This window comes from Passer montanus, unplaced genomic scaffold (genome assembly GCF_014805655.1).
Source record: "Passer montanus isolate IOZ18808 unplaced genomic scaffold, ASM1480565v1 scaffold55, whole genome shotgun sequence".
Classification (NCBI taxonomy): domain Eukaryota; kingdom Metazoa; phylum Chordata; class Aves; order Passeriformes; family Passeridae; genus Passer; species Passer montanus.
In genome coordinates this window covers 494,656-520,694 of record NW_024370485.1, presented here as the reverse complement: position 1 = coordinate 520,694, position 26,039 = coordinate 494,656, and the positions used below count along the sequence as shown (strand labels likewise).

At 43.7% G+C, this 26,039-nt stretch overlaps 3 protein-coding genes across 3 annotated transcripts in view; 2 read left to right on the top strand and 1 right to left on the bottom strand.

The window, feature by feature from the left end:
* Window positions 1-151: 151 nt before the first annotated feature.
* Window positions 152-14,943, top strand: XRCC6 (X-ray repair cross complementing 6). Its single transcript, XM_039725231.1, has 12 exons — window positions 152-303; window positions 405-514; window positions 607-745; window positions 4,080-4,334; window positions 5,197-5,380; window positions 6,712-6,898; window positions 8,059-8,227; window positions 9,362-9,523; window positions 10,424-10,553; window positions 11,241-11,341; window positions 12,918-13,031; window positions 13,806-14,943. Exons 1-12 carry the CDS (start codon window positions 216-218, stop codon window positions 14,000-14,002), a joined length of 1,836 nt encoding a protein of 611 aa, XP_039581165.1. The 5' UTR covers window positions 152-215; the 3' UTR covers window positions 14,003-14,943.
* Window positions 14,944-15,508: 565 nt separating this feature from the next.
* On the bottom strand, window positions 15,509-19,098 carry SNU13 (small nuclear ribonucleoprotein 13). The gene is made up of 3 exons (XM_039725239.1): window positions 18,988-19,098; window positions 18,051-18,171; window positions 15,509-17,475 (listed from the first exon to the last, which is right to left on the bottom strand). Exons 1-3 carry the CDS (start codon window positions 18,988-18,990, stop codon window positions 17,213-17,215), a joined length of 387 nt encoding a protein of 128 aa, XP_039581173.1. The 5' UTR covers window positions 18,991-19,098; the 3' UTR covers window positions 15,509-17,212.
* Window positions 19,090-26,039, top strand: part of MEI1 (meiotic double-stranded break formation protein 1) — a 38,531-nt gene continuing 31,581 nt past the window's right edge. Inside the window, exons 1-5 of the mRNA XM_039725240.1 lie at window positions 19,090-19,420; window positions 21,548-21,598; window positions 23,404-23,477; window positions 24,344-24,449; window positions 24,973-25,176. Coding sequence (XP_039581174.1) covers window positions 19,396-19,420; window positions 21,548-21,598; window positions 23,404-23,477; window positions 24,344-24,449; window positions 24,973-25,176 — 460 coding nt within the window. The 5' untranslated portion in view covers window positions 19,090-19,395. The remainder of the gene's footprint in view (window positions 19,421-21,547; window positions 21,599-23,403; window positions 23,478-24,343; window positions 24,450-24,972; window positions 25,177-26,039) is intronic.

Genomic DNA, 26,039 nt, shown 5'->3' with positions numbered 1-26,039 from the left:
GTCATTGGCTGAGGCTCGGAGCCGCGAGCGGGGCGCGAGGAACTCCCGCCCTTCGCTACCCCACTGCAGCCAATCCGCGCGTGGGAGAGGGGCAAATACCCCGAGAGGGGCGGGACCCGGCGCATTCCCGCTCTCGCCATTGGTCAGCGCTGTTGCGGGGGCGGGGCGAGCCGGCTGTTGGCCGAGCGTGGGCGGGGCCGCGTGAGGCGCGGGCCATGGCGGGCTGGGGCTCCTTCTACCGGGGCGAGGGCCCGGAGGAGGACGAGGAGCCGCAGGAAGAGGAGCAAGGGGCTGAGGCGGTCGGTAAGGGCCCCCACCCCCTCACGGAGGGCAGATCGGGGCCCACTGCCTGCTTTGCGGGTGGAGGGGCCGCTGCTAAGACTGTTCCCCCCGTTCCCCCGTAGCGGAGCAGAGGTTCTCGGGCCGGGACAGCCTCATCTTCCTGGTGGATGCCTCCAAGGCCATGTTCGAGTCCGACGGGGACGCAGAGACTCCTTTCGACATGACCATCCAGGTAGGGATGGATAAACTGCTAAGGCAACACTTTCACACTCCTTTCTGAAAACTCTTTTCTTGCAATTTTGACCTGGGTACGGTTTTTTTCAGTGCATCCGGAATGTGTATACCAGCAAAATTATCAGCAGTGACAGGGACCTGTTAAGTGTTGTGTTCTATGGTACAGAAAACAACAAGAATTCGGCAGATTTCAAGCACATTTATGTTCTCCAGGAGCTGGACAATCCAGGTAAAGTGGTATGAAGGTTTTGTAAAAAGATGGAGTAAGGAAATTGGTGTAGTAGCACTGTCAATAACTGATCCCTCTAAAATCAGAGAGCTATCAGATAAGTTCATCTTACTGAAATCTGCTGTTGGTGGTGGGGATAGATTTAGATATTTATTGAGAGCTTAGAAAATTCATGAGAGCCTAGCATTTTCCCTTAGAGTTGGTTCAGATCCTTTCCTATGCCTTTTCTTATATTTGAATGTGGTGCCTTCACTTGCTGTCTGCTAAACTTCAGAGTATCTCAGCAGAACTCTTGAATGACCATCAGAAAAGTGTGTGTCCATGTTAAGGCACCATGGATTGCAGCTGATGGAGAATATCACAGACTGGCTGAGGCTGGACGGGATTTTGGAGTTTATCTCGTCCAGCTCTCCTGCTCAAGCAGTGTCAGCTAGAACAGGTGGTTCGATATTGTAGCCTGTTTGGGGTGTTCCATCTCTTATTTCCATAATAAGTTCTGCAATTCATGAGTTTTGCTCTTTCATTTTCTTAAGATTACATACCATCTGCTTGATAACAAGTGCTGCTAGCTGAATTAGAAAGGCAGTAGGAGAAGTGCAAAGAATACATGCCAGTGGTGACAGATTGTCTGACAGTTGAGAGTCTTCTGGGGGAATTTTGTCTGCAACTTTTCATAGCAGCCTTTATCACTAAGGATGTTTGATTTCATTTTCTTTACTGGGGGTGCAGGTTTAATGACAGAGGGGCTTCTCCTGAAAGAATTGAGCCTTGTCCTATTTTCAGAATTTATTACAATATTATTATTGTAAGTTATTATTCACTACAGTAGAGACCTGATAGGACTGCCTTAGGTTCCTCTCCCTTTTCTGGCAGACAGTGCCTTACAGGTTCTGCTTTTTCATTTTCCCCTTCTTCCCTGCTTGTCCTTTCTCCCATGTTAGAGGCAGTAGCCTTGCCATGAGGATGAAAACAGCACAGGTGAAAGGTGGGGGTTGTTCTGATGCCTTCTGAGGCTACCTGGAGCAGAGGCTAGGTGGTGTTAAAGGAATAAAGTAGGTATTTATTGAAAGGCCTTCAAAAAATTCACCTTGGGCAGTACAAGAGCCTGGCCATGGCTCCACCCAAGATGGACACTCGGTCACGAGTTTTCACATTTCTGTAAGTTTTAGTCCATTTACATATTGGGGGTAATTGTCCAATTTCAGCTTCAGGTTATGAAGTCCCATCCTCCCAGACTGCTCTCCTCACTTTGCTGTTGTTTACACTTTTTGGGCCTGAAGCTGCAACAGTGTCCTTGGTTCTCAGGCTGGAAAAGGATTGTTTGTCTGACTGCCCTGGGAAGAGAACTTGCTAACACTTTATATGAAATTCAGAGTTACACACTAAGGCAGTACAGAAGCTAGAAAGTATGAAAGCTGAAACTTAAGGCATCAGTTCAAAAGGAATGGAATTGTGTATTTGCTGCCCCTGGAGAAGGAAGAGATGCTATAGGTGATTATTATGGAGTACATAATTATGAAGATTTACGTTAAAGGACAGATGAGGAGCCCTGGGAAGAGAACTTGCTAACACTTTAGATGAAGTTCAGAGTTACACACTACGGCAGTACAGAAGCTAGAAAGTATGAAAGCTGAAACTTAAGGCATCAGTTCAAAAGGAATGGAATTGTGTATTTGCTGCCCCTGGAGAAGGAAGAGATGCTATAGGTGATTATTATATATGAAGATTTACATTAAAGGACAGATGAGGTGATGAAAATAAAATAGTAAAGGCAGAGGAAAACATTTTCAAATTAAATTTTGTAAGTGCTATAGAGCTTAAGGGAGGGACAAAGGAGGAAGCTCTGCAGAATGCAGTAGCTGAAAAATGAAAGCTCTTGTCTCCTATTGCAGAGTTACAGGAGGGAACAGAACCTGCTGTTAGACATGTGGGTACATAATTATGAAGATTTACGTTAAAGGACAGATGAGGAGATGAAAATAAAATAGTAAAGGCAGAGGAAAACATTTTCAAATTAAATTTTGTAAGTGCTATAGAGCTTAAGGGAGGGACAAAGGAGGAAGCTCTGCAGAATGCAGTAGCTGAAAAATGAAAGCTTGTCTCCTATTGCAGAGTTACAGGAGAGAACAGAACCTGCTGTTAGACATGTGGGAGATTCACCTTGGGCAGTACAAGAGAAATCCTCAGAGCTGCAGCCAGGCTGTGGACACCTGAGCTGAATGTTGCTGTGCTCAGCGTGGTGATCTGTGGGCTTCATCTCCCCTCTGTGAGCATTCTCTCTGACATGAGGGGCGAGGAAGGAGAAGGAGGAGCTCTCCACCTTCCCAGCATGCTGTGGAGCTGCAGGATGCATTTCAGGCTCCTCTTTTCTGTGGTGGTGCAGCAGTCTGCTGTGCCTCTGCAGCAGGTACAGTTTGCTGCTGTGCACTTGGCGTTCAGTGGAGGGGTTTGCAATACTTTGATCCCTGTCTGTTTCCCTTCCCCACAGAAAGAGCCCACATTGGTGCCAGGGCATTTTGTGTCCCCTTGCCCTAGCAGCTGCTTTCAGGGGTAACTGGCTTGTGATATTGCAGATGTTAGGCCATGCTGGACAGCTTTCTCAGCCAGGTGTTGGAAGGACATTGCCACAGAGGTGCTTGGGAGCATTCCTTGGATGTCAGCTGCAAGGAATTCCCTGGTGCATACTTGGAAGAGCTCGTGGTGCTTCTGTCAGTATTCCTAATGCCTGTGTGTGGGGGTCCCAGTTGCTGGTTTCTCTGGGTCTGGATTGAAGGCACTTGAGACAGTAGTTCATGTTGGGACTCAAGTGTTTATTATTTTTTATCAGTAAAACAGTCTCATTACTGTGAGTTTGGCAGCTTTTCATTAGAAGGCACAAAATGGCCAACAATCTCTTGTTACAGGGTCTTTTGAGACTAAACTATCCAATTAAGAAAGGACACCTAGATTGTTTTCCCTTTTAACCCAATAACTGATCCCAAAGAGCCCACAATGCAGACTTTTCGGTCCAATTACAAAATGCCACCCAAACCCATGGAGAAGAAGGAAGAACAAGCATGAAGAAGAAACCCAGGATGACGCCCTGTGCCCTCCATCTTGCTTCCATCCACAACATACTAAAAAACCCCAAACCTAAATTTCTCACCAAGCGATACACTTACACTACTCTTTATAAACCATTTCACACTTTTGTGAATTCTAGCCTATCTTGAAGTCTAGGAGACTTGAGGATCAAAGTCAGTGCCCCCCTGAGGGTCAGGGCACCCCAGAGCAGACAGAGAAATCTTCCTGGTGCTCTGGGTTTGCACACCTGTGACTGCTGTTGCCCCTCCAGGTGCGAAGCGAGTTCTGGAGCTGGACCAGTACAGGGGAGACGAAGGCCGGGCGCTTTTCCGGGAGAGCTTTGGCCACAGCACTGACTATTCCCTGGGGGAAGCGCTCTGGGCCTGCTCCAATCTCTTCAGTGACGTGCGAGTCAGGCTGAGCCACAAGAGGATCATGCTCTTCACCAACGAGGATGACCCTCATGCCAATGACAGTGCCAAAGCCAAGCTGGCCAGGACCAGAGCTGGTGATCTGAGAGACACAGGTCATTGTTTCCCCTTTGCATTTTACACGCAGTAAACGTGATGGATCTTTGCTGCAGATGTTAACTGCATTGCTGGTTTGTGATGGAAAAAGATGTAAAATCATCAGAACTGGGGAATGTTTCTGAAAGCTCCTAAACTAGAAATTTGGTATCTAATCTAAATTAGAATATATGTTTTCTGGTCTGGTATTCAGTAGCTAGCACTTGTTTTCTAGGATCTCTTTCTAGTTTGATAGCATAAATGGGGACATGGCAGGGCCTAGAAAATAAACTTTTTTTTGGTCTTGTACCATTTTCCAGGAGGGGAATGCTAACACCAAGTTAACACAAAAGGAAAATTACTTTAATGGTTCCATTTTGAATTAGCTGAAGGACATCAGCCTGAGTTCAGAGAGTAGACAGCATTAGTTCAGCTGTGTAGCTGAGGTAGCCAGTGTTTTTGGAATTCAGGAGATGTCCTGGATCTAGAAGCTGTGAGGCTTCCTTTAATCCATTAGCCCCTATAATTAAAGGAAAGAGGATTTTCTGAACTTGTTACTCCCCTCTATGCCTGAGGTAAGATTATGTTTTATAGGAGCTTATCAGAGCCATTTCATATTCATTGCTGTCCAGATTCTTAATTAGAGAGGAAGGATTTTCTATTCTGCATTGTTTTGAGTGAAGTTAAAGAATGGGTTTTGCTTCTTGCCCTAGAATCGCCCCTTTCTCCAGAATATTTCATATCTGGTACAGATGACAATTTGGAGCTTATTCTTACTTAAATTATTTGTGTAGATAGAGAAATCTGAGAGTGCTGAGATACATGCTGATGCAAGAAAAAAGCAGTTTCTTATCCTGCTCTTATCTCTTCCATTGTTTCTAGGTATCATCCTAGACTTGATGCACTTGAAGAAGCCTGGAGGGTTTGATATCTCTTTGTTCTACAGGGATATTATAAATGTAGCAGATGATGAGGACCTTGGGATCCAGCCTAAAGAGTCAGAGAAACTGGAACATCTCATGAAGAAAGTACGAGCAAAGGAGACGAAGAAACGGGCTTTAGTCAGGTTTGTGCCTGGTTGTGGTACAACATCCAGCAGGGGCACCTGATGTTATTTTCAGACTGCATCTCACTTTCCTCTTCTGGAATGATTGGTCTTTAAAGGCACTTTGAGGTGCTTCCATTCCTCAATCTTAATTCTTCAGTCCAAGATTGGTGTTTCTTCTGTGGTTTCCAAGGATATTTGTGGATGAGAGGAGCAGAGTGGACCTCTTGTTTCCTCTGTGTGATATCTTCTGTATTGAGCTTGGCCAGAAATTATGATTTGTTAAAAAATTACATAATTGCCAAGTACTTACCTAAAAAGCTGCAACATAAAAAATAGCATATAGTGAAATCTGATTGAAATTAGGCTTTTCTTGCCAATACTAACTAAAAAAAAATTTCATCTGAATGTGAATGCCAGGTATTTTTTCCTGTTATTAAATAGTAATATGTTGCCAATCTGTCTAGGTACTTGGCATGGATTCACACAGCCTTGATATTTCTAATCTCCTACTAAAAGATTAGAGATACTTAAGAAAGATTAAAGGGATCTTGACAAAGCAGATAGAAAGTATTTTTGGAACCACATGCTGCATAACAGTTGTTTTTTTAGGGAGTGAGTTCATAGCAGAATGATGTGGAAGCACAGAAAAGGAATGAACTTCAAGGCCTAATTTTTTTTTCCCAATAAATATTAAGAAAGTATCCCAACCTGAGCTATTGTCACTGGCATTCTTGCTCCTGCTTGCAGCTTTATTTTCTTTTCTGGGAATGTTCCTTAAGTTTTCTAATAGCTGGGGAGGAAGAATCCCATACCACTGATACGTTTTACAAGAGAGGAAGTTGCATTTGTACTAACTCACTCTTCTGCTCTCATAACTTGAAGATTGCCTCTATTTTTAAACTTTTACATCTATTTTTTTTCTCTAAGGTCTGATTTATATTTTTTTCTTAAACCTTGGTATTGTTTGTCTTAGTGGGTTTTTTGGGGAGAATTTTGCCTTTTGCTCAAACAGCTGTGAGAATTCATGGACATTACAATAGGCATAGTTGGAGTACCCAGATGGGGACTTGTCCTGTTCTCTGTTTGAGCATAGCTGCCCTTCAGTCAAAAAAAGGTCAAAGAAATATGGTAAATTACTTGTGTTTAGATAACTTTTATGATGATATTGCAAGAATATTTTTATTCAAGTGAGATTGACTCAAGTGATAGTGTGTTTCCAAAGATGTATGTGATTTTGGAGGAGGAGAACAGGAGAAGAACACAGGAAATAACTTAGATGAGGAGGTGATTTTCTTCTGCAGTAGTGATTTTTCAGGAATCTCAAGTCTGTATCTGCTTTTTTTACACAGGCTAAATCTGCATCTGGGCAAAGTTGTGGCTCTTTCTGTTGGTGTTTACAACCTTATTCAAAAAGCTTATAAACCATATCCAGTGAAGCTTTATCGGGAAACTAATGAACCAGTAAAAACAAAAACAAGGATGTTCAGTGCAAAAACAGGCAGCTTGCTCCTGCCCAGTGACACTAAAAGGGCTCAGGTAACTTTTTGGTTATGTACCTGCTTTTTCTTTTCTCTCTGTGGGTGTGTGAGAGAGGTGCCAATTCCCTTGCTGCTTTTGTTTGTATTGCACTTTGAAGATGAGATACAGGAATATTTGCATCTGTATGCACCTGGGGACAGGCTGGTCGTGTTGTGAGCTCTGCAGGGTGAGAATGGGCTGTCTCCCTGGCCTGACTGTCATGGGAAGGCATAGCTGCTGGTGGACGTGCTGTCAGGAGCAGAGGTCATTTCTTTTTGTAAGGCAGAATGAGGCTGTCAGAGCCTGACCTTGTGTGACCCCATGCCATTGCCACTGCTGTCAGTTTGGATTCATTAGGAATAGATCTGGTCCATTTTTATAAACATAAAGTGTGAATCACAGGAGAGTTGGAGCTGCTTTCCAAACAAAAGGCATGTTTCCTTTGGAGTTTTTTGTATAAATTTTTCTTTGTTTTGCCTTCCTGCTTGATAGTTTGGCTGATGTAAATTGAGTGTCATGTTGTGATCATGCACAGCTTTATTTCAAAACAGGTTATGTAGTTGCTAGGTATTCTGTCACAAGTGTGCTTTGTGTCTTCTTAAAGTTGTTGTCTTAAAATGAAGTATTAAGTCTATTTATAGTGGATATTAGTTTCTTGAAATAAAGTATAGGAGATAAACAGAAAGCTGAGCATTAAGCCCTGATGTTTACCTTCTGCAGCTGGACTATAATATGGTTTTGAATTTGTGGTGCATGAGTGGTGCTACAGAAACATTGTTTCTCAGTCACTGTTTCTGTCAGGAGCAGGTAGCTGACATGCATCTGCTGAAGCAATTTTACAGCTGGACAGGACCTCTGAAAGTCTGGTATAAGCTGGCCCAGAGGAAAAGCAGGTCAGGTTGCTCAGGGCTTTTTTGGGACAGCTCTGAAGAATTCCAGAGATGAGATGTGACAGCTTCTCTGTATCAGGGGGCCTAGCCATTCTTAGAAAAGTGCATTTTACTTATGTTCAGGTAAAATTTGTCTGTCACTTGTGTGCACTACTCATGAGAGTTTACACTGTCTTGTCTGTAACTTTCTTTTAAGTAGTGGAACACAGCAATTGCTTCCTCTTCCTGCCTCCTGGTCCTCATTTTTTTTATGCTGGCAGCCCTATCATCTGCTCTTCCCTGGTTTAGACATACGGAAACCGACAGATTGTGCTGGAGAAAGAGGAGACAGAAGAAATAAAACAGTTTGATTCTCCAGGTTTGTTTCTGATTGGCTTCAAACCACTTTCAATGCTAAAGCAGCACCACCATGTCAGGCCCTCCCAGTTCATCTATCCTGAGGAGTCCCTGGTGAGAGGTAAGCAGAGATGGCAAGAGAAGATTTATCACCTTGCATTAGTGTAACCTGCTGAGCCATGCTGTGTTTGAGTGGGGATCAATGAGTGTAAAAGCTTTGTCTAACTTAAAAACTTGCTCATGTTAAGAAGAACTGAATTAACTGTTATTGCCCCTCTCAGCTGCAGATATTTCTTGGTTTCTTCTATAGCAGAGCAGCCAATTGTGCTTCATGTTTATCCATCATGACAAGCAGCCAATTAAACCATGCAGATGTAGTCCCAAAGTACTTGTTTTAGCCATTCATGAAAGTGAAGGATCCTAGTACCTGACAAGAAGGTAAAGATGGTTAAAAAAGCCCAAACAAAACCAACCAACAACAAAAAAAGAAAAACCTGAATCCCAAACCTGGGGAGATAATTGCTGTTTTTAAGTCTATGTCAGCTAGAAGTGGAAACGTGATACTCAGGAAGTATAGTTGAATTAACAGTGCTTTATAGGCTTGTAAAGAGAGAAGGCAAGGACATTTAGAACTGCTTATTTTTGTCTTTTTGTATGTATACATATGTCTGTTTATCTAGAAATATATCCAAATCTGCAGTAGTAAGAAAAAACCTTTAGCTCCTCAGTCTAGCAGTGGATGAAGAGGGCTGAGTTATGACCAAAGGCTTTGCAGTGTCTGACTAAAGAAAAACACTTAGGCTTGCTTCTCTAACTGCAGTTTCCTGGCTCAACCATGTTCTTTATATGTCACTCTTTCCCTGACCACCATGTCTGGTGAAATATACCTGAGGCAAACATGTGCCTCAGGAAGAGTACTGAAATCTGAATTCTTAGTGTGTTACTTTCACAAAAGGTCGATGATCTGTTTCTGTTGTGATGTCCCACCAAACAAAAATAGACTTGGTAGATAAAATTTCATGGTATTCAATCTCTCACATGGTAGTGATTTCATTTCTTCCACCAGAACTCTTACTGCTGGTCAGGAGAGACTCATTAACATTGTCCATTTTGAGTCTTCTTCCTTCCAAAATTTGCTTTTTACCTCCACAATAATGCAAACATTTCAAAGAAGTCAGAGGGTTATATCTAGAGTTATATTCCAGAAAAAAGGAGCAAAGCTGTCAGTGTGCCCAATCCCCTCTTTCCTTTGCAGGGAGTACAACACTGTTCAATGCCCTGCTGATGAAGTGCTTGGAGAGGGAGATGATGATGCTGTGCAGGTACACCCCTCGGCGCAACATCCCTCCTCGCTTTGTGGCCCTGGTTCCCCAGGAGGAGGAGCTGGATGAGCAGAAAGTGCAGATAGCCCCTCCAGGTATGGGAAGAGATGCTGCCTTTCCCTGTCTGATTGCATGTAGTCAGTGTAATGGTGTCCTGGATTGAGGGAAAATGTTCTTAGTTCTACCTCCCCTTAAAACTGGGGAAAATGCTTTCCAACATTACTTTTTTTCAGTTTTGTCAGTGTAAGCATCTTACACTGAATCTATTTTTAAAGCCCCAGTTGCATCAGGGCTTGCTCAGTTATGACCTGGCTAGAGTGTTTTCCCTGCCTTCTACCTCTTTTCATCAGATTCAAATAACTGATGTAGAAATGAAAAGCCTTTTTTTCCTGTTTAAGACTAGACAGAATATCTTTTCTTGAATTATGTTGTATCCTTGAATAGATTGTAAAGTATTAAATAAATAATCTCACATGTAGTGAGCCTCATGCCACATCAGACGAGTGGGCAATGATTAGGGAGCAGATTCTTGGTGTTTTGCATTTTCTCACCTCTTTAAGTGCAAAAACATCTTCTGGAAGAATGTAAAGTAGGGAAGTAACACTGCTTGTGTACAAAGTAAAGTATTTCAGAATAATGTGGGCAGTATCTTGATTTTCAAACAAATCTTTCTCAAGCTCAGACTCAGTGGGAGAGGTGGACTAGTTGGTCTCCTGCATATAAAGCAAGTCCCTGGTATCCAACCCATAGCTATGAATTTAGTCTGAATGTCTTTCACAAAGCCATTAGTGATGATGGTTACAAACATTGAGATTGGGATTGAGTGTGGTGCTGTAGGCACTTGGAAGTATTATGGATTGCTGTTGTTAACAACAAAACAGGAAGTTAGTTTGGAGTAATCAGACCTAGATAATAACCATCTTGGTTTTTCCCATTAATTATTTTGAGACCATGCTTCTGTGTAACTGTTGTCTTCCTCCCTCTCTTTTGTGCAGGTTTCCACCTGATTTTTCTACCCTATGCAGATGACAAACGTAATGTTGATGTTACAGAAAATGTGCCAGCCAGCCAAGAGCAGGTAGACAAAATGAAGGAAATAATTCAGAAGCTGCGGTTCAAATACAGGTACCTGGAGATAAATAGAGTACAGGGGGTGGCATGGGGAAGAAAGCACAACCATTGCTTGCTCTGTTGCACATGTTGTTCAGCTGTGGTGTTCCTGAGATCAGATTTTGATGTATTTTGATAGAAATTGCTTCTCTTTGCAGTAGCTTTGTCCAAACTTTATTCTTAATCATTCTGGATACCCAGGCATCACAATGCTTTATGTAGCATGTTCTAGAGTTCTTTGTAGAATTGCTCTTGTTCTCTGGGCTGTTGTCATTTGTTGCAGAGGTATCACATTTTATTGTGGTTCTGCCACTCTACAGCAGATCAGACCCAGATCATTTAAATTAGAGCACTTTAGAAAGAAGAGTTAGGCCTTTTTTTCATTATAGCTATGAAGTACTTTGATGGGAGATTTTTTCCTAGATACCTGGAAGCCACCATAACTATTATTAAAGTATAATGCCACGATCTCCTTTTGCTTCATACAACTTTCTAGCTCTGACACAGCATTCTTATGTGGCTGATACATGACAGGAGAGTGATTCAGCAGGTAAATTGCAAAGAGGAAAAGCAGTTCTGATGCAATGGATTGTTGTGTGGGAAAGAGGGAAGTTTTATTCTGACGTAAGTTGGTGGTAGATCTTAAGTGTTTTGTCTGTCTTCTTGGCAGCATGCATTGACATTCTGGGGGATTCTTGACAGGGCTGACAGCTTTGAGAACCCAGTTTTGCAGCAGCACTTCAGGAATTTGGAGGCTTTGGCGCTGGATATGATGGAACCAGAGCAGGCTGAGGATCTTACAAGTGAGAGCTATCGGCGGGTGTGAAGGGAGGCAGGGTAGGGGGCTCGTGACTTTGTTACAAGTCAAATATGTGCTGCTACAAACCCAACTGTCTTTTAAGAAAGATTTCAGTTGTGTGCAGTTTCATTGTTTAGGATTCTGGATGTGTCCATTCTGAAATACTGAAACCTTATTTTCTATTGCTGTCACTTTTAAAGTAAAGAAAAAAATGCTCACTTTACCATCCAAAATTAAAATTGAATCACCTTTTTCATACGGTGAGAAATGTTTTCTCTGAAATTCCTCTCTTCAAGATTCTCATTAATATTTCAGTGTGATAAATGGACTGAATGAATTATTCTGTTGGGGGCAGTGTTGCCACCTAGTGACTGGGAGAGTTTGTATGTGAGTGTCCTGTAAAATCACAGAGGGGGTCAGGAGGGAAGGGATCACAGTGGATCATCTGATCCAGCCCCCCTGCTCAGGCAGGGTTATCCTACAGCACGTTGCACAGGGTTAGTTCCAGGTAGTTCTTCAATTGTTTTTCCAGCCAGGCATACTCTACAACCTCTGTAGGTGACCTGTTTCAGTGTTCAGTCACCTTCCCAGTAAAGCTTTTCCTCATGTTCAGATGGCTCTTCCTGTGCTTCAGTTTCTGCACATTGCCTCTTGTCCTGTTGCTTGGCACCACCAGGAGCCTGGCACTACACTCTTGACACCTTCCCTTCAGATACTTAGATGAGGTTCCCCTCTGTCATCTCTTCTGGAGGCTGAACAGTTCCTTCAGACTTTCCTCATAAGGAAGCTGTTCCAGTCCTTTAATCATCTTTGTTGTCCTTTGCTGGAGCCATTCCAGGAGTTCCATATCTCTCCTGTAATGGGGAGCTCAGAACTGGACGCAGCATTCCAGATGTTCAAATTCTTGATATTACCAAGAGCTGTAAATTTCTCATTTGGGAGAAATTTAAATACTTGTATAATAACACAAGTATTTGCATTTTTGCATGCTTGCAGGACAATTGTAGACTAGTTATTACAGAAGCACAGTTGTGTCTGGTGATGTTACTGAAAACCAGTCAGACCTATGCAGCTTTAAGAAGCAGGTGTTCTTTATCACAGTGCTGGATGCATGAGGGGATATCTCCACCAAAATCATGCATCTCTAGTACAGAAAAAACTGTTTGTGTAGGTTTTTTCAGAAGAAACATACGTGTGGTAATAATTTCCCCAAAATCATTAACATGTGTTAGGTCCCCTTTGTGCACACTTTCTTCTGTCCTGGGGTTCTCTCTGGTGGTTGTAGACCCTAAAGTTACAGCTGAGAGCTTGATGAACTGGTGTTTCAAGCCAATACAGAGCACAGTTGGCATACCTAAGCTGGTTCATATTTTCTAAGTCCCTTCTTGGTGAATGTTTAACATAATCCTACAAAATAAAGTATTGTGTGGTTCCATACACAATATGGAATGGTTTTGTAGCATGAGCATTGTATTTTTCCTGCCAGGTGAGCTGATAATTAATTTGGCAACAGGGATGGCCTTGCAGACTTTCTTGTGATCACACTGTTTTTGAGAGGGCAAATCTTTATCTTTTGCCAGTGCCAAAGTCTGAACAGATGAGCCACAGGCTGGGCAGCCTGGTGGACGAGTTTAAGCAGCTGGTTTATCCCCCTGACTACAATCCTGATGTGAAGGCTGTAAAGAGAAAACAAGGTAAGTAATGGTGGTGCAGACACAAAACATAATGTCTGTATTCTGTTTAGAAGTTTCTGTGTTTTCAGTTTGTCTCATAGTTTAAGGAAGCTGCTTGTGCAACAACTCTAGCAATCTCCACAATGAAGTATTACATCCAGTATTGATTCTATTCTACTGAGTAGAGAATATTGTGGTATCCAGTTGAGGAATTGCTGGAGTGACAAACTGCAGAGTGAAGTATAGGGGTAATGTGGGTAAATTACTGCAGAATATATATATATATACATGTAAATAAATAAAACTTTAGCAACTTTCTGTTTTATAACAGAAGAGTAAAATCACTCATGCTTTCAGTTTGTGTTGGTGAGACTTTTATGCATGGGCTGTTTAGCAAATCCAAAATAGGCATCTTAAGGGCTAAATGTGTAAGCAATGCTGAAGTCTTTGTGTAATTTGGGAGTCTGTGAAAGAGTGCATAAAGTAAGTATCAGTTAGCTGAGCTCCTTGTGGAATCATTGCATTCTGCTGGCTCAACAAGAATCCCTTAAGTTTCATTTGGAGGGTGATGTATTCATCAGAACACACAGTTTCATACTTCAGCTAAGATCACTCCTATCAATTAAATACTGCATGACTTACAGAGTGACACCTGTTTCTTAAAACATGGAAACTAGGTCTGTGAGCGTGTGCCTGTTAAAGCACCATGTACTAATGGCCATTAACAATGATATGTGTAAGAAACACTGATATCTAATTTTTAAAATCTTTGTGATCTAAAATGTATCTTTCTAGCTTCTGATGGTCAAACTGAGAAGAAGCCCAAGGTAGAAGTCTCAAAAGATGAGCTGCAGAGTCACGTGCAGAAGGGCACTCTAGGCAAGCTCACCGTGTCTGTCCTGAAGGATGCATGTAGGTTTTTGGGGTTGAGGTGTGGAAGCAAGAAGCAGGAGCTCGTGGATGCTCTAACTGAATACTTTAATGAGCACTAAGCTGGAGAGGAAGACCCTGGTTTACTTCTGTCTGCTTAGAAGCTTGATTGTCTTATGTGGGTGCTCTGTGTATTTAATCTTGCTATGAAAAAGATGGCAACTAAATGTTTCTCTGTCTAGCAGTGGAGAAACTTAGTTGTGAAACATATCTGCAAAGTTGGATTCTGTTGACAGTAGCTAAAGGCAGAACTGAATTCCCTGTGAACTCGGGTCACCCATTGCACATGGACAGAGTTGTGCCTTGCTGGTTTCTTAATAAAAGTTTGGACCTTTTCCTTTGCAACACTGACTGTGCTGTCTGTCTCTCCATCATAAAGACAGCAGAACTCACTTCAGGGTAAGAAAACACAATGACCTGTGTTGATGACACCACATGAATTCAAGCAGCAGATTGAGTCTGTGTCCTAACAGAGGGTATAAATATGTATTACTCTCCAGAACAGCCAGTATCAGTACTAGTAATCAAATTGGGTTCTTTTCTGCCATCACTGTTACAAATATTACCAGCAGATCTTAAAAGGAAAAAATCATTACTGGGAAGCAGTATCCAATCCCTTGGGCAAAAAGCTGGCACTTAACAAATCTGCACACACAGGTCTTCCATTTTTAAATGGTAATAGCAGAAGCTGGTTTAAAAATGGAAGACAAATTGTGTTCCCCGGAAGGCTGCAAGCATTTATCCCAATTAAATTACTGAGATGGCATAGAGCTTTTCCACCTCTCTAAGTGAATGTGAGTCAGACTATTGTGCTTTTAAAATAGAAGAGTAGCAAGTTGTAGAGAGAGCCCTTGTTACATACAGTATTTTTATTTTTTGTCATACTTAAGAAGGCTGCAGCTGGGTGTTTTGGGTTTTAGACTTCCATCCCTGGCATGCCCTGCCTGTCTTGCAGTGCAAGATGACTAAAACCAATATACAGTTGTTGCTTTTGTTTTGGGAATTTACTAATTTAGTTGAACTCTTTTTACAGGACACAAACATTGGATACCTAAGGTGTCCATTTTGGTCTGCACAGTGTTTTTAGTGTCCAGAGATTCCTGTGTGTGCCTCACAAACTGTCCTGTCACCAGGCTGTAGTGTGGCACGTGTGGAGCCAGCTGTGACCACCCTTCTGGCACTGGGACTGTCCCAGCTGTGCCAGCACACTGCTCACTTCTACCTCCACAATTCCTCCAGAGAGCAGCTAGCCTGCACTGAGCTCTGTAGTTACGAAACTACATTACCTGTTACACTTCCAATCAGCCTGGATTAGTTAGTTTTAATAAAGATTTGCCTAAGCACTCAATTTATTTTGCCCTTGGGCAATGAAGTTACCGTAAATGCTTGTTTTAGCAAGGCTTGAAGAGTGGAACAGTGAGACTGTCCTGTCTGTAGTTCTGTGGATTGAATTCTGCAAATACCCTTCTTAACATCTCTCTTGGCTTGCTGACCCTCAGGCACACTATGTGCCAGGCTTTGGATGATTGTGGCATGTTTGCTCTAGGTTATTAGATCTGCCTCCTGGCTTTTTTTTTTTTGTTCTCTTTAATAGCAGGCTATCACATTAAGCAGAAATTTAAAAGGGAAGGTGGTGGGATGCTTCAGAGCAGAAAAAGACAGTTTTGCTTGCTCAAGTATCCTTTATTTCTGCTCCTTGTGTGCTCTCTTACATCATCTGTCTTGGTATAAATAGGGCAAATCCTTGGCAAAGCTGTAGTTCTAAACAGCTCAACAGTCAGCATCAGTAGAAGGGAACAGGAGCCCTTCTAAACCTCATACAAATAAAAGGATTCTGAAGTATTTGGATCAAGTTCATCTCAGCAAGGATTACTGGTATCAGCCACTTACAAAAATATACCAACATAATGTCTTCAGTGTTTCATGAGCTCACTTCATCTGCTTGGGAAGTACTTATGAGAGGTAAGAAGTTAGTGCCTCTGTGGAAACATTACAGAAAAATGTATTTTCCTTTCTACTATTGCACCTAATGAAGTTTCCACACTATTTTGCTTTGGCATCCTGCAATAGAAAACAGGATGATATTCCAACACAGGGGTTTAAACTTTTCTGAACAGAGCAGAAGTGCATTTATTATACAATATGTATTTAACTAAAACTAGATCTATAAAAACACCACTAATCCAGACTGCTGTTGGTGCTCCATGCTGCTTTTCCAGGACATGAGATGATTCAGCATTCATATATTAATTTATCTGAAAAACTACTTGTTCTCTGTTTCCTTGGCCATGACTTAAAAGGGTTCATCTTCTGTCAGGTGACTAGAGTGCAGTAGCTAAAAAGCATGGCACTTTTTATAACTAACAGCCAGGTGTAGGGTACTCAATCAGCCACAACAGGCTGCTCTCTGCCATGTATTTTGTACTTAACTTCTCTAGGGAGCCCAACCTCAGTGGTAACAGTCCATACAAAAGAAACTGAAGGAGAATAAATTACTGCACTGCAACAGCCTTTAGGCAACCTGTGAGCAGTTTAGCTTTACAAGCAGAAACACTCCAGTTAGTTGTAAATACTTCACCAAGGGAATCACAGTTCTATTCAGCCTTACAGCATTTTTATTTTTACTTAAAAAGTCAGTATTTAAAAATAATCAAGAGAGTTCCCCTTGTGTACTGCCATAAGATTTCTGCTTGCTGTGCATTTCTTACAGAAGTCTCTTGTCTGGTTTCAAGAGTAAGGGCCGTGTTGATCTTGGCTCCATCTGCTGCTACACAGTAGCTGCTGCCTGCCTTATACCTGCCTGTGCTGCTCCATCACTTACAGACTCCAGCAGCCTGAACACAGGGAGCCTTTTCCTCAGCCTAAACCGTTCAGAAGCACAGAGTAACTCACACCTGCTGGAGGCTCAAGCTTAGCAGAAATACTGCACCACAGAGAAAGCTGATGGGTGGGTTAAAAAAGCCCTGAGCAGGCAGACAGGAAGACAAGGGGGGGACTTTTTTTGTCTGTCCTTCTTTTAAACATAAAACAGGAAACACAGTTGTACAGTCACTTTTCAAGAAGTAATACAATGAGAATGAAAATGTTGAAGTGGAATAATAGAAAAGTGGGGGAATAGAAGGTGGAAACACTAAGAATTAAGCCATTATTAAACAAAAATATGGCATTTTGAAATGAAACATTGGTATCAAAACTATAATCTCAACTGAAGCGAAACATTAACTTCCCCTAATTTGCACTTTTCTATTTCACACACACACACTCCTGGGCACTTAGACCAACAGTCTCTCTATGGCTTGCTGTACAGACTGGATCTGAGGCTTTAGCTGTGATCCCTCCTTGATGGTGATGGAGCAGGCGATGACGGGCCGGGAAACGCCGCACGCCCGGCCCAGGGCCTGCTTGGAGCGCACAAACACGTAGGGCACGTTCTTGTCCTCGCAGAGAAGAGGGAGGTGCAGGATGATCTCCAAGGGCTCTGCATCTGCTGCCATCACAATGAACTCTGCTATGCCTCTGTTCAGTGTTTTGGTGGCTGTAAAAGAAACTGGAGTCAGTCTAGGTGTTCCTGGAAAGCACATCTAATGTAAAACAACTTCAGGAGATGCTGGAAGTGGCTTCAGTGGGAAGAAGATCTAGTGCATGGAATATGGGTTCTAAGAGATTGCTGAGTTTCTATCCTTAGGAATTGTGGGGTTTTTTATAAGTTTGACTAGGTGAAGCCCCAGGCAACTGTGAAGGGGGGTTGTGAGCAGGTTGCACTAGAGACACCTTCAAACCCAAATCTCTTATGGTTCTGAACTGGTTAAGCATCTGGTAACCCCAGTGCCACACCACTGAAGCATGCATGATTACAAACCATTCACCAAGAATACAGTCTGGGAATCTACCAGAACTGCCTATAAAACTCAAAAAGATTACAGCTTAGTTCTATCCCTGACTCTTGTTAAAGCAGGCTTGAGAGAGGAGAAAGGAGATGCACACCTGCAATAACCAAATCTATATAAAATGACTGATTCACAGCTACAGAGAAAAGACAATCTCTACCCCCAGCATCTCACAAAATCCTTGTTGTGACTTGTAGCACATTTTTCAACATGCAAGTCTCACCTTCATTGGCTCCCTTGCGTAGCTGCTTATAGTTGCAGGACTGCTGCACGAGATCCAGCAGCGTTTTGGTGAGCTGTGCATCAGCCAGCGGGTAAGCTTTGGGATTCACTTCTGCCTCACTCTAAAGGAAAAAGTAAAGAATATTACAATAGGAGCAAAGGAGGCTTTGGTCCGATCAGCACTGCACAGACATCATGTCCACCACATATACTGACTTCTGAAGTCGTGGCTAATCTGCTCTGCCCATATAGAAGAAATACCATTGCATTTTGCTCCTAAAAGAGTAAGGATTCTTGTATCAAAGTAGAGGGAAAAAGTAAGAAGGATATGCTTTACATCAAAGTAAATAGTGTATTTACTCACAATCTACACCCTACAAACCAGTAGCAGTTCACTCATGGGGCAGTCTTCAGGCGTTTTATACCACAAAGACTACACAAAATGAAACACTTCAGTGCACCTTAATAGAGCCAATTAACAGACTAACAAAAATTTTAAATAAACCACCAGAAGAGCACGCATCAGGGTTATTTCTGCAAACCACAAACAGCTCCTAAACGTTAACGCGGGCAGCGGGGTGGCCCAGCAGCGAGGTCACACGCGCTGTTGGCGACTGGCTCTGGCAGAACCGCGGCCTCTCCGGCTCCCAGCACGGCCGGGGTGACCCCAGACACAGAGTGCCCAGACACAGAGCCCCCCTTAGCGGGTGTCCCCAGGACCGCCAGCCCCCCGGGGCTCCTGCCCGCAGCCGGCCGCGCTCCCGCCCGCACGGCCTCCACGTGCTGCCCGCCGCGCGGCCGGAGAGCGGCCTCCCTCTGCCCCAGGCTGGCAGGAGTAGGCAGGAGGAAGAGGAGTAGAAGAGGAGAAGGAAGAACAGGATGAGGAGGAAGAGGAGAAGAAGGAGGAGGAAGAAGAGGTCGGGCCCGACGCCACTCACCATGGCCGCGGCGCGGTGGCTGCTGTGGGCCCGAGCGCGCTGTGAGGGAAGAGGCGGGAGCGCTGCTGCGGCCGCCGGAAGGGAGGCGGCCCCGCGGCGGCCCCGGGGCGGCGCCGCGCCCCCTCAGCGCGCCCCTTCCCGCCCCCCGGCCGGGCTGCCGGCGCTCAGTTCGGGCCGGGCCCGGCCGGTGTGGCCCTTGGCCAGCCCTGTCCCCTCGCACCGGGCCCCGGTGGCCTTTTCCCCTCAGGGCGGTGGGAGCAGCGCGGGGCTCGGGCGCGGGGCCTGACGGCTGCTGTGTTTGGTCCGCAGCTGGTGCGCAAGAAGCACGTCCTGTCCCGGCTGCAGGATGCCCTGGCCTGGCAGGCGCTGCCGCTCGTCCAGCTGCTGGCGCCAGACGAGAGGGTGTGCATGCATTTGATAGGAACTCTCTTTGGTAAGAGCTCTGCTGAGGCCTGCTGCAGCAGCAGGGAGGAGGCAGCTGCCTTTTGTTGAATACATGGGAAGTTCCCCACATTGGAAGCCAAAAAAAAAAAGTAAATGAACATTGAGGTGCCTGCCTCCAAACTTCACCGTTCTGTTGTGTAATTACTCCCTGCAGAAAACTGCCTGTCACTGATTTAGAATAGGTTAATTAATTTTCTCATTCCCCATGGTGCAGGATTGGCGTGTTCATAAAGCTTTTGTGATTTTTCAAAGTATCTTGACGTATCTGTAAAGTCCTTCTGGAGAATAGGGAGTGCCTGGCATTTTGCTCTTCCCTGAATATTCTCCATTCTGGTCTCATGCCTCTGGAGTTATATGAAGATTCATACAGAAGTCAAACTGTGAGCCTAAAAAGGTGTTGCAGGATTTAATATCAAATGTGCAAACCACAGATCTATGTAGTAGGAATTTTTTACACCATCACTTTACATTTGTAGAAATCTTTGTTGCTGTACAACTAAAACCTGCTGCTTTCTGGTGAGTCAGCCTCAGCAAAATAGTGTTCAGCAGGATGTCAGAAAGTGTCTTTCCAGTAAGTCTCTGTGATCTTGAACTTCTCTTAATGGTTTCTGTTTGCATAGCAGGGAAATGTCTTTGAAACATCTAAAATCTTGATGGAGAAGAAATAATGGTCTAAATGAAGAAACAGCAAGGCAGGAAGGGAAAGGTGGAGGGTAGAAATAAGAGTGCCTTCCAAGAGCAGATATACCGGATTCGTTCAATTCCACCATCGCATTTGCACATCACAGATAATTCTTGTTCTTTGGGGAAAAGAACAAGACCCTACAAGACCCTATCCCTGCCTTGACACACTGAATTGTTCAAACAGTTGATTGTCCATAAATTGTGTTGGGCACATTTTGAAAGCAGCTTTATTAGAAACAGAACTTTATGCAGTTTTTATTCTTTTAATTGCACCATTTTTTTAATAGTGTGTGCACACATAATCCTTCAGAGTAGTGGAAAAATTGGTGATTGTGGCCAATTAAACCCCAGGATCATTTGGTGCAAGAGTGTAAGGGGGACCTCCCCAGAAGTTTGAGCAGTGCTGTGAAGGAAGTATTAATAGTGAATTCAGAAAAATACATTTGGAGGGAATAAGCACAGGCAGAAGAATATTGGAATAAGCACAGGCAGAAGAAAGAGAGTGAAGAGAGGTGGAGTGTTATGTATGAGGTGGTGTGTTTCAGATAAGCCTGAATTTAATGCAGCTAATACTGTAATGTTCAATAATGCTGTATACAAATATTTTCTAAAGAATTACTAAGGATTGGGCAGATGAGGCGTAAAATAAGTAATTTCTTCACCTGTTATAACTTTGCTTTAGTTGGTCAAAATTCTGAGACATCATGGAGCCTCCAGAGGGGAGGTAGTTAGACTGGATGTATTGAAACAAGTGATTTAGTGTGGCAGAAGTGGGGTCTGAACCATATCCCTGATGCTGTAGGTTGGAAGGGGCTGGGAGGTGGAGTTTCTTGTCTGCTGGGCTGTAGTAGAGTGAGACAGTGGTTTATTTTGACATGTCCAGCCTTATGCTCTCATTGTAAAATTAACTTGTGAAGTGATGCCTTCAGGTTGAGTTTAATGTTGGAATAGTTTCTGGATGATTTAAACCTGGTGTTCAGGTTTGGTTTCAGGGTTTTCAGTACTGAGGAGGGAGAAGACTGTTCATAGTAACTGGTAGGAATGGAGGACACAAAGCACAAAACCCACTTCTGTCATTCTGGGGTGTTGTTTCAGATGTGTAATACTGGATACACACAGTGAGATGTGGTGGTGGCAGCAGTTCCATATTCCCTGGCATAGGTGGAGCCATTGACTTCAACTATAAAGCACACAAAAAATTTGCAAGAGAACTGAGTGTCTCATGTGCCTGTGTTCTGCTCATGGAGACACCTTTTGCCATACTCCTGGAGAGTATCCACCCTTGTCTGACAGAATCAGGCTGGTGTTAGGTGAAGCGGGAAAACACAACAGTTCTGAAAAAAAAATCAGCTCCTTTTAGCAAGAAGGAATTGCAGCACTGGTGATCAGAAGCAGGAATGAGTTCCATGACCTGTTGTGGTTTGTCTTGTAGGGATGTTGCATTCTGTGGAAGACAGCAGTGCCCTGAACCTGTTAGTTGAAGGTGAGAGACAAATGCCACATCTCGGTCACTGGCAGTTTGTGAAGGGGACAATCTGTCTGGTGTGACACCTATAGTGACATGCTCAGCTGTGACACAGCTTCAGTGGGGAAGACCATCAATATCCATGCAACAAAAATGAGTGGCTTGCTCCAATATTGGGGGGCAGGGGAGTGCATGCATTTTTAAAAAATATTTAGCATTTCTCTCACAGGTTCTGTGCGTGTCATGAGTTTAATACCAGATGGGTAACAGTGCCTCAACTTTGGCATAATTGGACCTGACCAAATTGTCAAAGCAAATGGAAGTCTGTGGGATCTGCTGCTTTCTGTACAGGCTGTAGATTCCTCTTTGTGAGCAGTCCCTTATTTGAAAACTGAAGGAAATGTCTGCAGGGCTGACAAAGGAATCTCTGCAGTCCAGTTAACCCTGGGCACCTCTGCTGAGTCTAGAGATACCAGCAGTGCAATGATGCATTTCATGACCAGCCATGAAAGAACTATTACAAACTTCTTCCAGAGGGATTTTTGTTTCCAGACACTTGCTTGAAATGGGGTTGAAAAGTGGAGAAGTCCTTCTGTATGTTACCAGTCTGTTGAGAGATGGATGCTCTCTAACAGAGCAATTTTAAATTAGTGTTGCCTAAGTCTTGAAAGTGTATAAAATTTCTGAGAGTTTGGGGCAAGAAAGGGCTATTAAACCATCTGTAAATCACCTGTCTCATACATGCTTCTGCTGAGATGTGTATCTCTGCAGCTGAAGCAGCTCTAGCATTGCCTTGGATATACCAAGAAATGGTGAGCCCAAAAGTCTCTGGTATTTCTTTTTAGAATGCTTTCCTAGGATACCAGTCAAAAGTGTAGGTTTTCCAAATGAGTCATGCCATGACAGCAAGCTACATCCAAGACAGCCTTACCAAACCCTGTGTAGAAATGTGTGCAGTGTCTCAGTAATGGGGCTCTTGCCAAAATTTTATTGGCTGAACATTCAGGTGCCAGTTCTAGAAGTACTGGAGGAGGAACTTTGCTTGCTGCAACTGGCCTGTTGGTATATGTGTGGAGGCACAGGCAGCCTGCCAGCATCAGGCAACTCTCTTGTGGTTTGGTTAGGGAAACCCCAGGTGATGTGCTGCCACTGCCTGGAAAACATAATTTCTTGCTGATTCCTCTTATTAGTACAGAGCTGGCAGAGTTCTTTCAATAATAACAGCACTTGCTGAGGGCTGAGGAGGTGACCAGCAACACTCTGGTGACTGGCACCTTGCTTTCTGGTAAGGTGTGTGGGAAATCTGCAGTGGGGAGGAATGGCTGACAGACTTCACTTACATTAGGGACAGTAGCAGCTGTAGGAGGAGCTCTGAGTGTGAATCTAAGGATCCTCAGCAGTTTCAGTTCTGATGTTTTCTCTGGAAGGATACATTTTTAAAGGCCAGTTTTCACACAGTAGGAAGCCTGGTCTATTCAATTACCATAATTTTTTAAGCTTTTAAGCTAGGTTTTTTTCCCCCTTCCTTTCCTGATTCCTTGTGTTTACTTGCTGTCCTGAGGCTCAGTTTGTTGCCTGCAGCTCATTTCCATGCATGTTTTGTAGTGCAGCTGAAGCAGGACTGCTGGAATGATGCCTCAGAGAGCTTGAGCTGGGCTATCAGAAGTAATAGTGCTGGGAATGCTGCTGTAACCCTGCTCTCTCAGCACATCTGTGCTCATTTCATTTCTAAGCTCTTTGCTCACTGCTCTGCTAAAGCCCCATGGAAGATGGATTGTGAGTGCTCTTGTGTGTGTATTACTGATCCTGTTTTTTCTGCCTAGTTCTGGTGAGGCTTGTTGTGGAGCTGAAGTCAGAACAGTACTTATACTGCATTTTGGATGAAAGTCAGAAGGAGGTCAGTGAACATGAGTTCTCTTCCCTTTCCTTCCAGTCTTTCAGAGGTTGAGGAATGAGTGGCCCTGCAAGACTGGGATGTAGCAGTGGGACCACAGAATCATAGAATGGTTTGGGTTGGAAGGAACCTTAAAAATCATTTAATTCCAACCCTCCTGGCACGGGCAGGGACACCTTTCACTAGACCAACTTGCTCAAAACCCCCTCCCATCTGACCTAGGCTGTCCTAATGCCAATTCCCCAGCTGTGACATTGGCAGTGTTACTGTCTGCCATGGAGTTTTTATATTGTTCTCATGATGCCTTGCAGCCATAGGGCTTCATGATACTCTTATGAAGCTGTGTGGTTTCCTCAGATACTTCTTTTCCTACTTCACTGTTCAGTTATATGAGGAGCTTTCCCAACCTGTGCTATGGGCTCTCACTCTTTGTTCCTAAGTTTGTGATGGTCTCCTGGGATACAAAAAAAGGGAAGTAGCAAAAGTGGTGAGATATGAATCTGCTTGTGTAAGAGGTGGAGGGGGGAAAGAGGAAAAGCAATTCCTTGAATTCATTTAAAGACATTTTAGAGACAGTGTGGTATTTAGGATTTTCTATGAATCTGCTTGTGTAAGAGGTGGAGGGGGGAAGGAGGAAAAGGAACAACAAGCAAGCAATTCCTTGAATTCATTTAAAGACATTTTGGAGACTTAGTGTGGTATTTGGGATTTTCTGTGTTTTATCCCAAGTGGTGAAGAGGGCCCATCTTTGGAAAAGATCCTGTTCTACAATATTATGCATCACTGAGAACGTCCTGGTTTGGGTGCATTTCTGCCTTTGGACTGTGTCCTCATCAGTGAAACGTTTTCCTTCTCTGTCTCCTCTGCAGCTGTGCAAAGCAGCTACCATGAGAAGCAGCCTGCCCACATTTTCTCTCTTGGGCAAGCTGGCAGATGCCATTCCAGGCTTTGCTGAAATACTGGTGGTAAAGCACAGTGAGTAGTATGTTATGTCCCACCAAGGGTGGTATTCACAGCCCTAGTACTCACCCATGCATGCACTCCCCTGTCCCCAAGATGAGTTCATGAACGTCACCAAGAAGCCTGTCCAGAAGGCAGAGAGGCATTCAGGCCTCCTGGGATACAGGTCAGAACCTTCATAGCAGCTTGCTATCATGCTTTCAGCCAGGCAAAAGCAGCCTCTGCAAACTGGGGTTTTGGGTCTGCCTCACAGGGAACATACATTTAGGGTTTTTTTTAATCTTGATCCAGTGCTTGGGGGTCTGATGAGCAAGCTGAACTGTTTGTGGAGGGAGCTGGGATGGTGGATCTTTGCTAGCTGTTCATTACTGCACCTCTGCTCAGAGGGACAGATGGTGCTGAGCACATCAGCTGGTTGTGGCATTCATTAACCTGCATACACCAGTCTGGCCAGTAGGCTTTTGCAAGTTTTCAAGGGAAATTGGTTGGTGCTTTTAAAATGTCAGTGAATGTTTGCTGTTCCTGTTCCTCATACTAGATAATTTAGTGGATCATCTGCTGATGGGCTTGACATACCCAAATGAAGGTATAAAAGCTGCTGTCTGCTACTTGTATGGCAAGCTGTACTCCTCTCCTGTTGGCACAGAACGGCTCTCAGGACACTTTGAGGAAAGGCTGTGTGGTGTCTTCTTGAATACTCTGGGGTGTGCACAGACAAAGGAGCTGCAGGTTAATTGCTTGGGTAAGGCATTGCTGAGAGAAACTGCAAGGTGCAAGGGAAGACTTAGAATGAGGAGGAAATCCTTGGCTGATTTAGATGCTGTAATGTGGGTTGTTCCATAGAGGATCTTTATGCTGCTTGTCCAAAGCCATCAGTCCTTTCTGTTACTCCAGTGAAGTGGCCCAGACCTGCTGATGAGCACCCCCAGGCCCCTGTGTTCCCTGATGCCTCACATTTGCCCAGCACTAATTTTCAGTCTCTTCAGAGCTTGTGCTCTGGCCTCATCATCCCTCAAAATGTCTGAATGCAAATGCTGTGCATGGGCAGGTGGCTTTTGTAGAGCAGTGGGATGGAGTGGGATGTAAAAAATACAGTCTTTAGATGTGGGGCATCATGTTAATTAGATATAGAGCTAATGTGGAAGTGGCACTTTCTTGCAGTTATCCTTCCAACTGCATGTTTCAGCTGTTGCTGGGGAGCACAATTTCAGCCTTTCTGACATTGCTTGTTTGTAAACCATCCAGGGAATTAATTTTTCTAGAAGGAGGCAAGCAGAAACTGGATTGCTCCTCAGCTTATCTACTCAACTACTAGAAATAGATTATGATTCCTTTGAAAGTAGAATTCTGTAGCTCAGATGATGCCCCTGTGAATTTGTACTGATGTGTACTGATCATTACCTGTAGCAGTGTTCTATACTGTTTTTGGAGTGTGGGTATCCTTTAGCTGAACACAGCTGTTTCTGTAAGAGCCTGTGGAAATAAAAGGGGAAGATAAATGCTGTTCTCTGGGAAGTGTTCTAGGGAAAATGTCTTGTCATTGGGGGTAACTGACTACTTGGAGAAGAATGCAGGTCAAGAGCTCTCCCAAGAAACAGTTGAAGG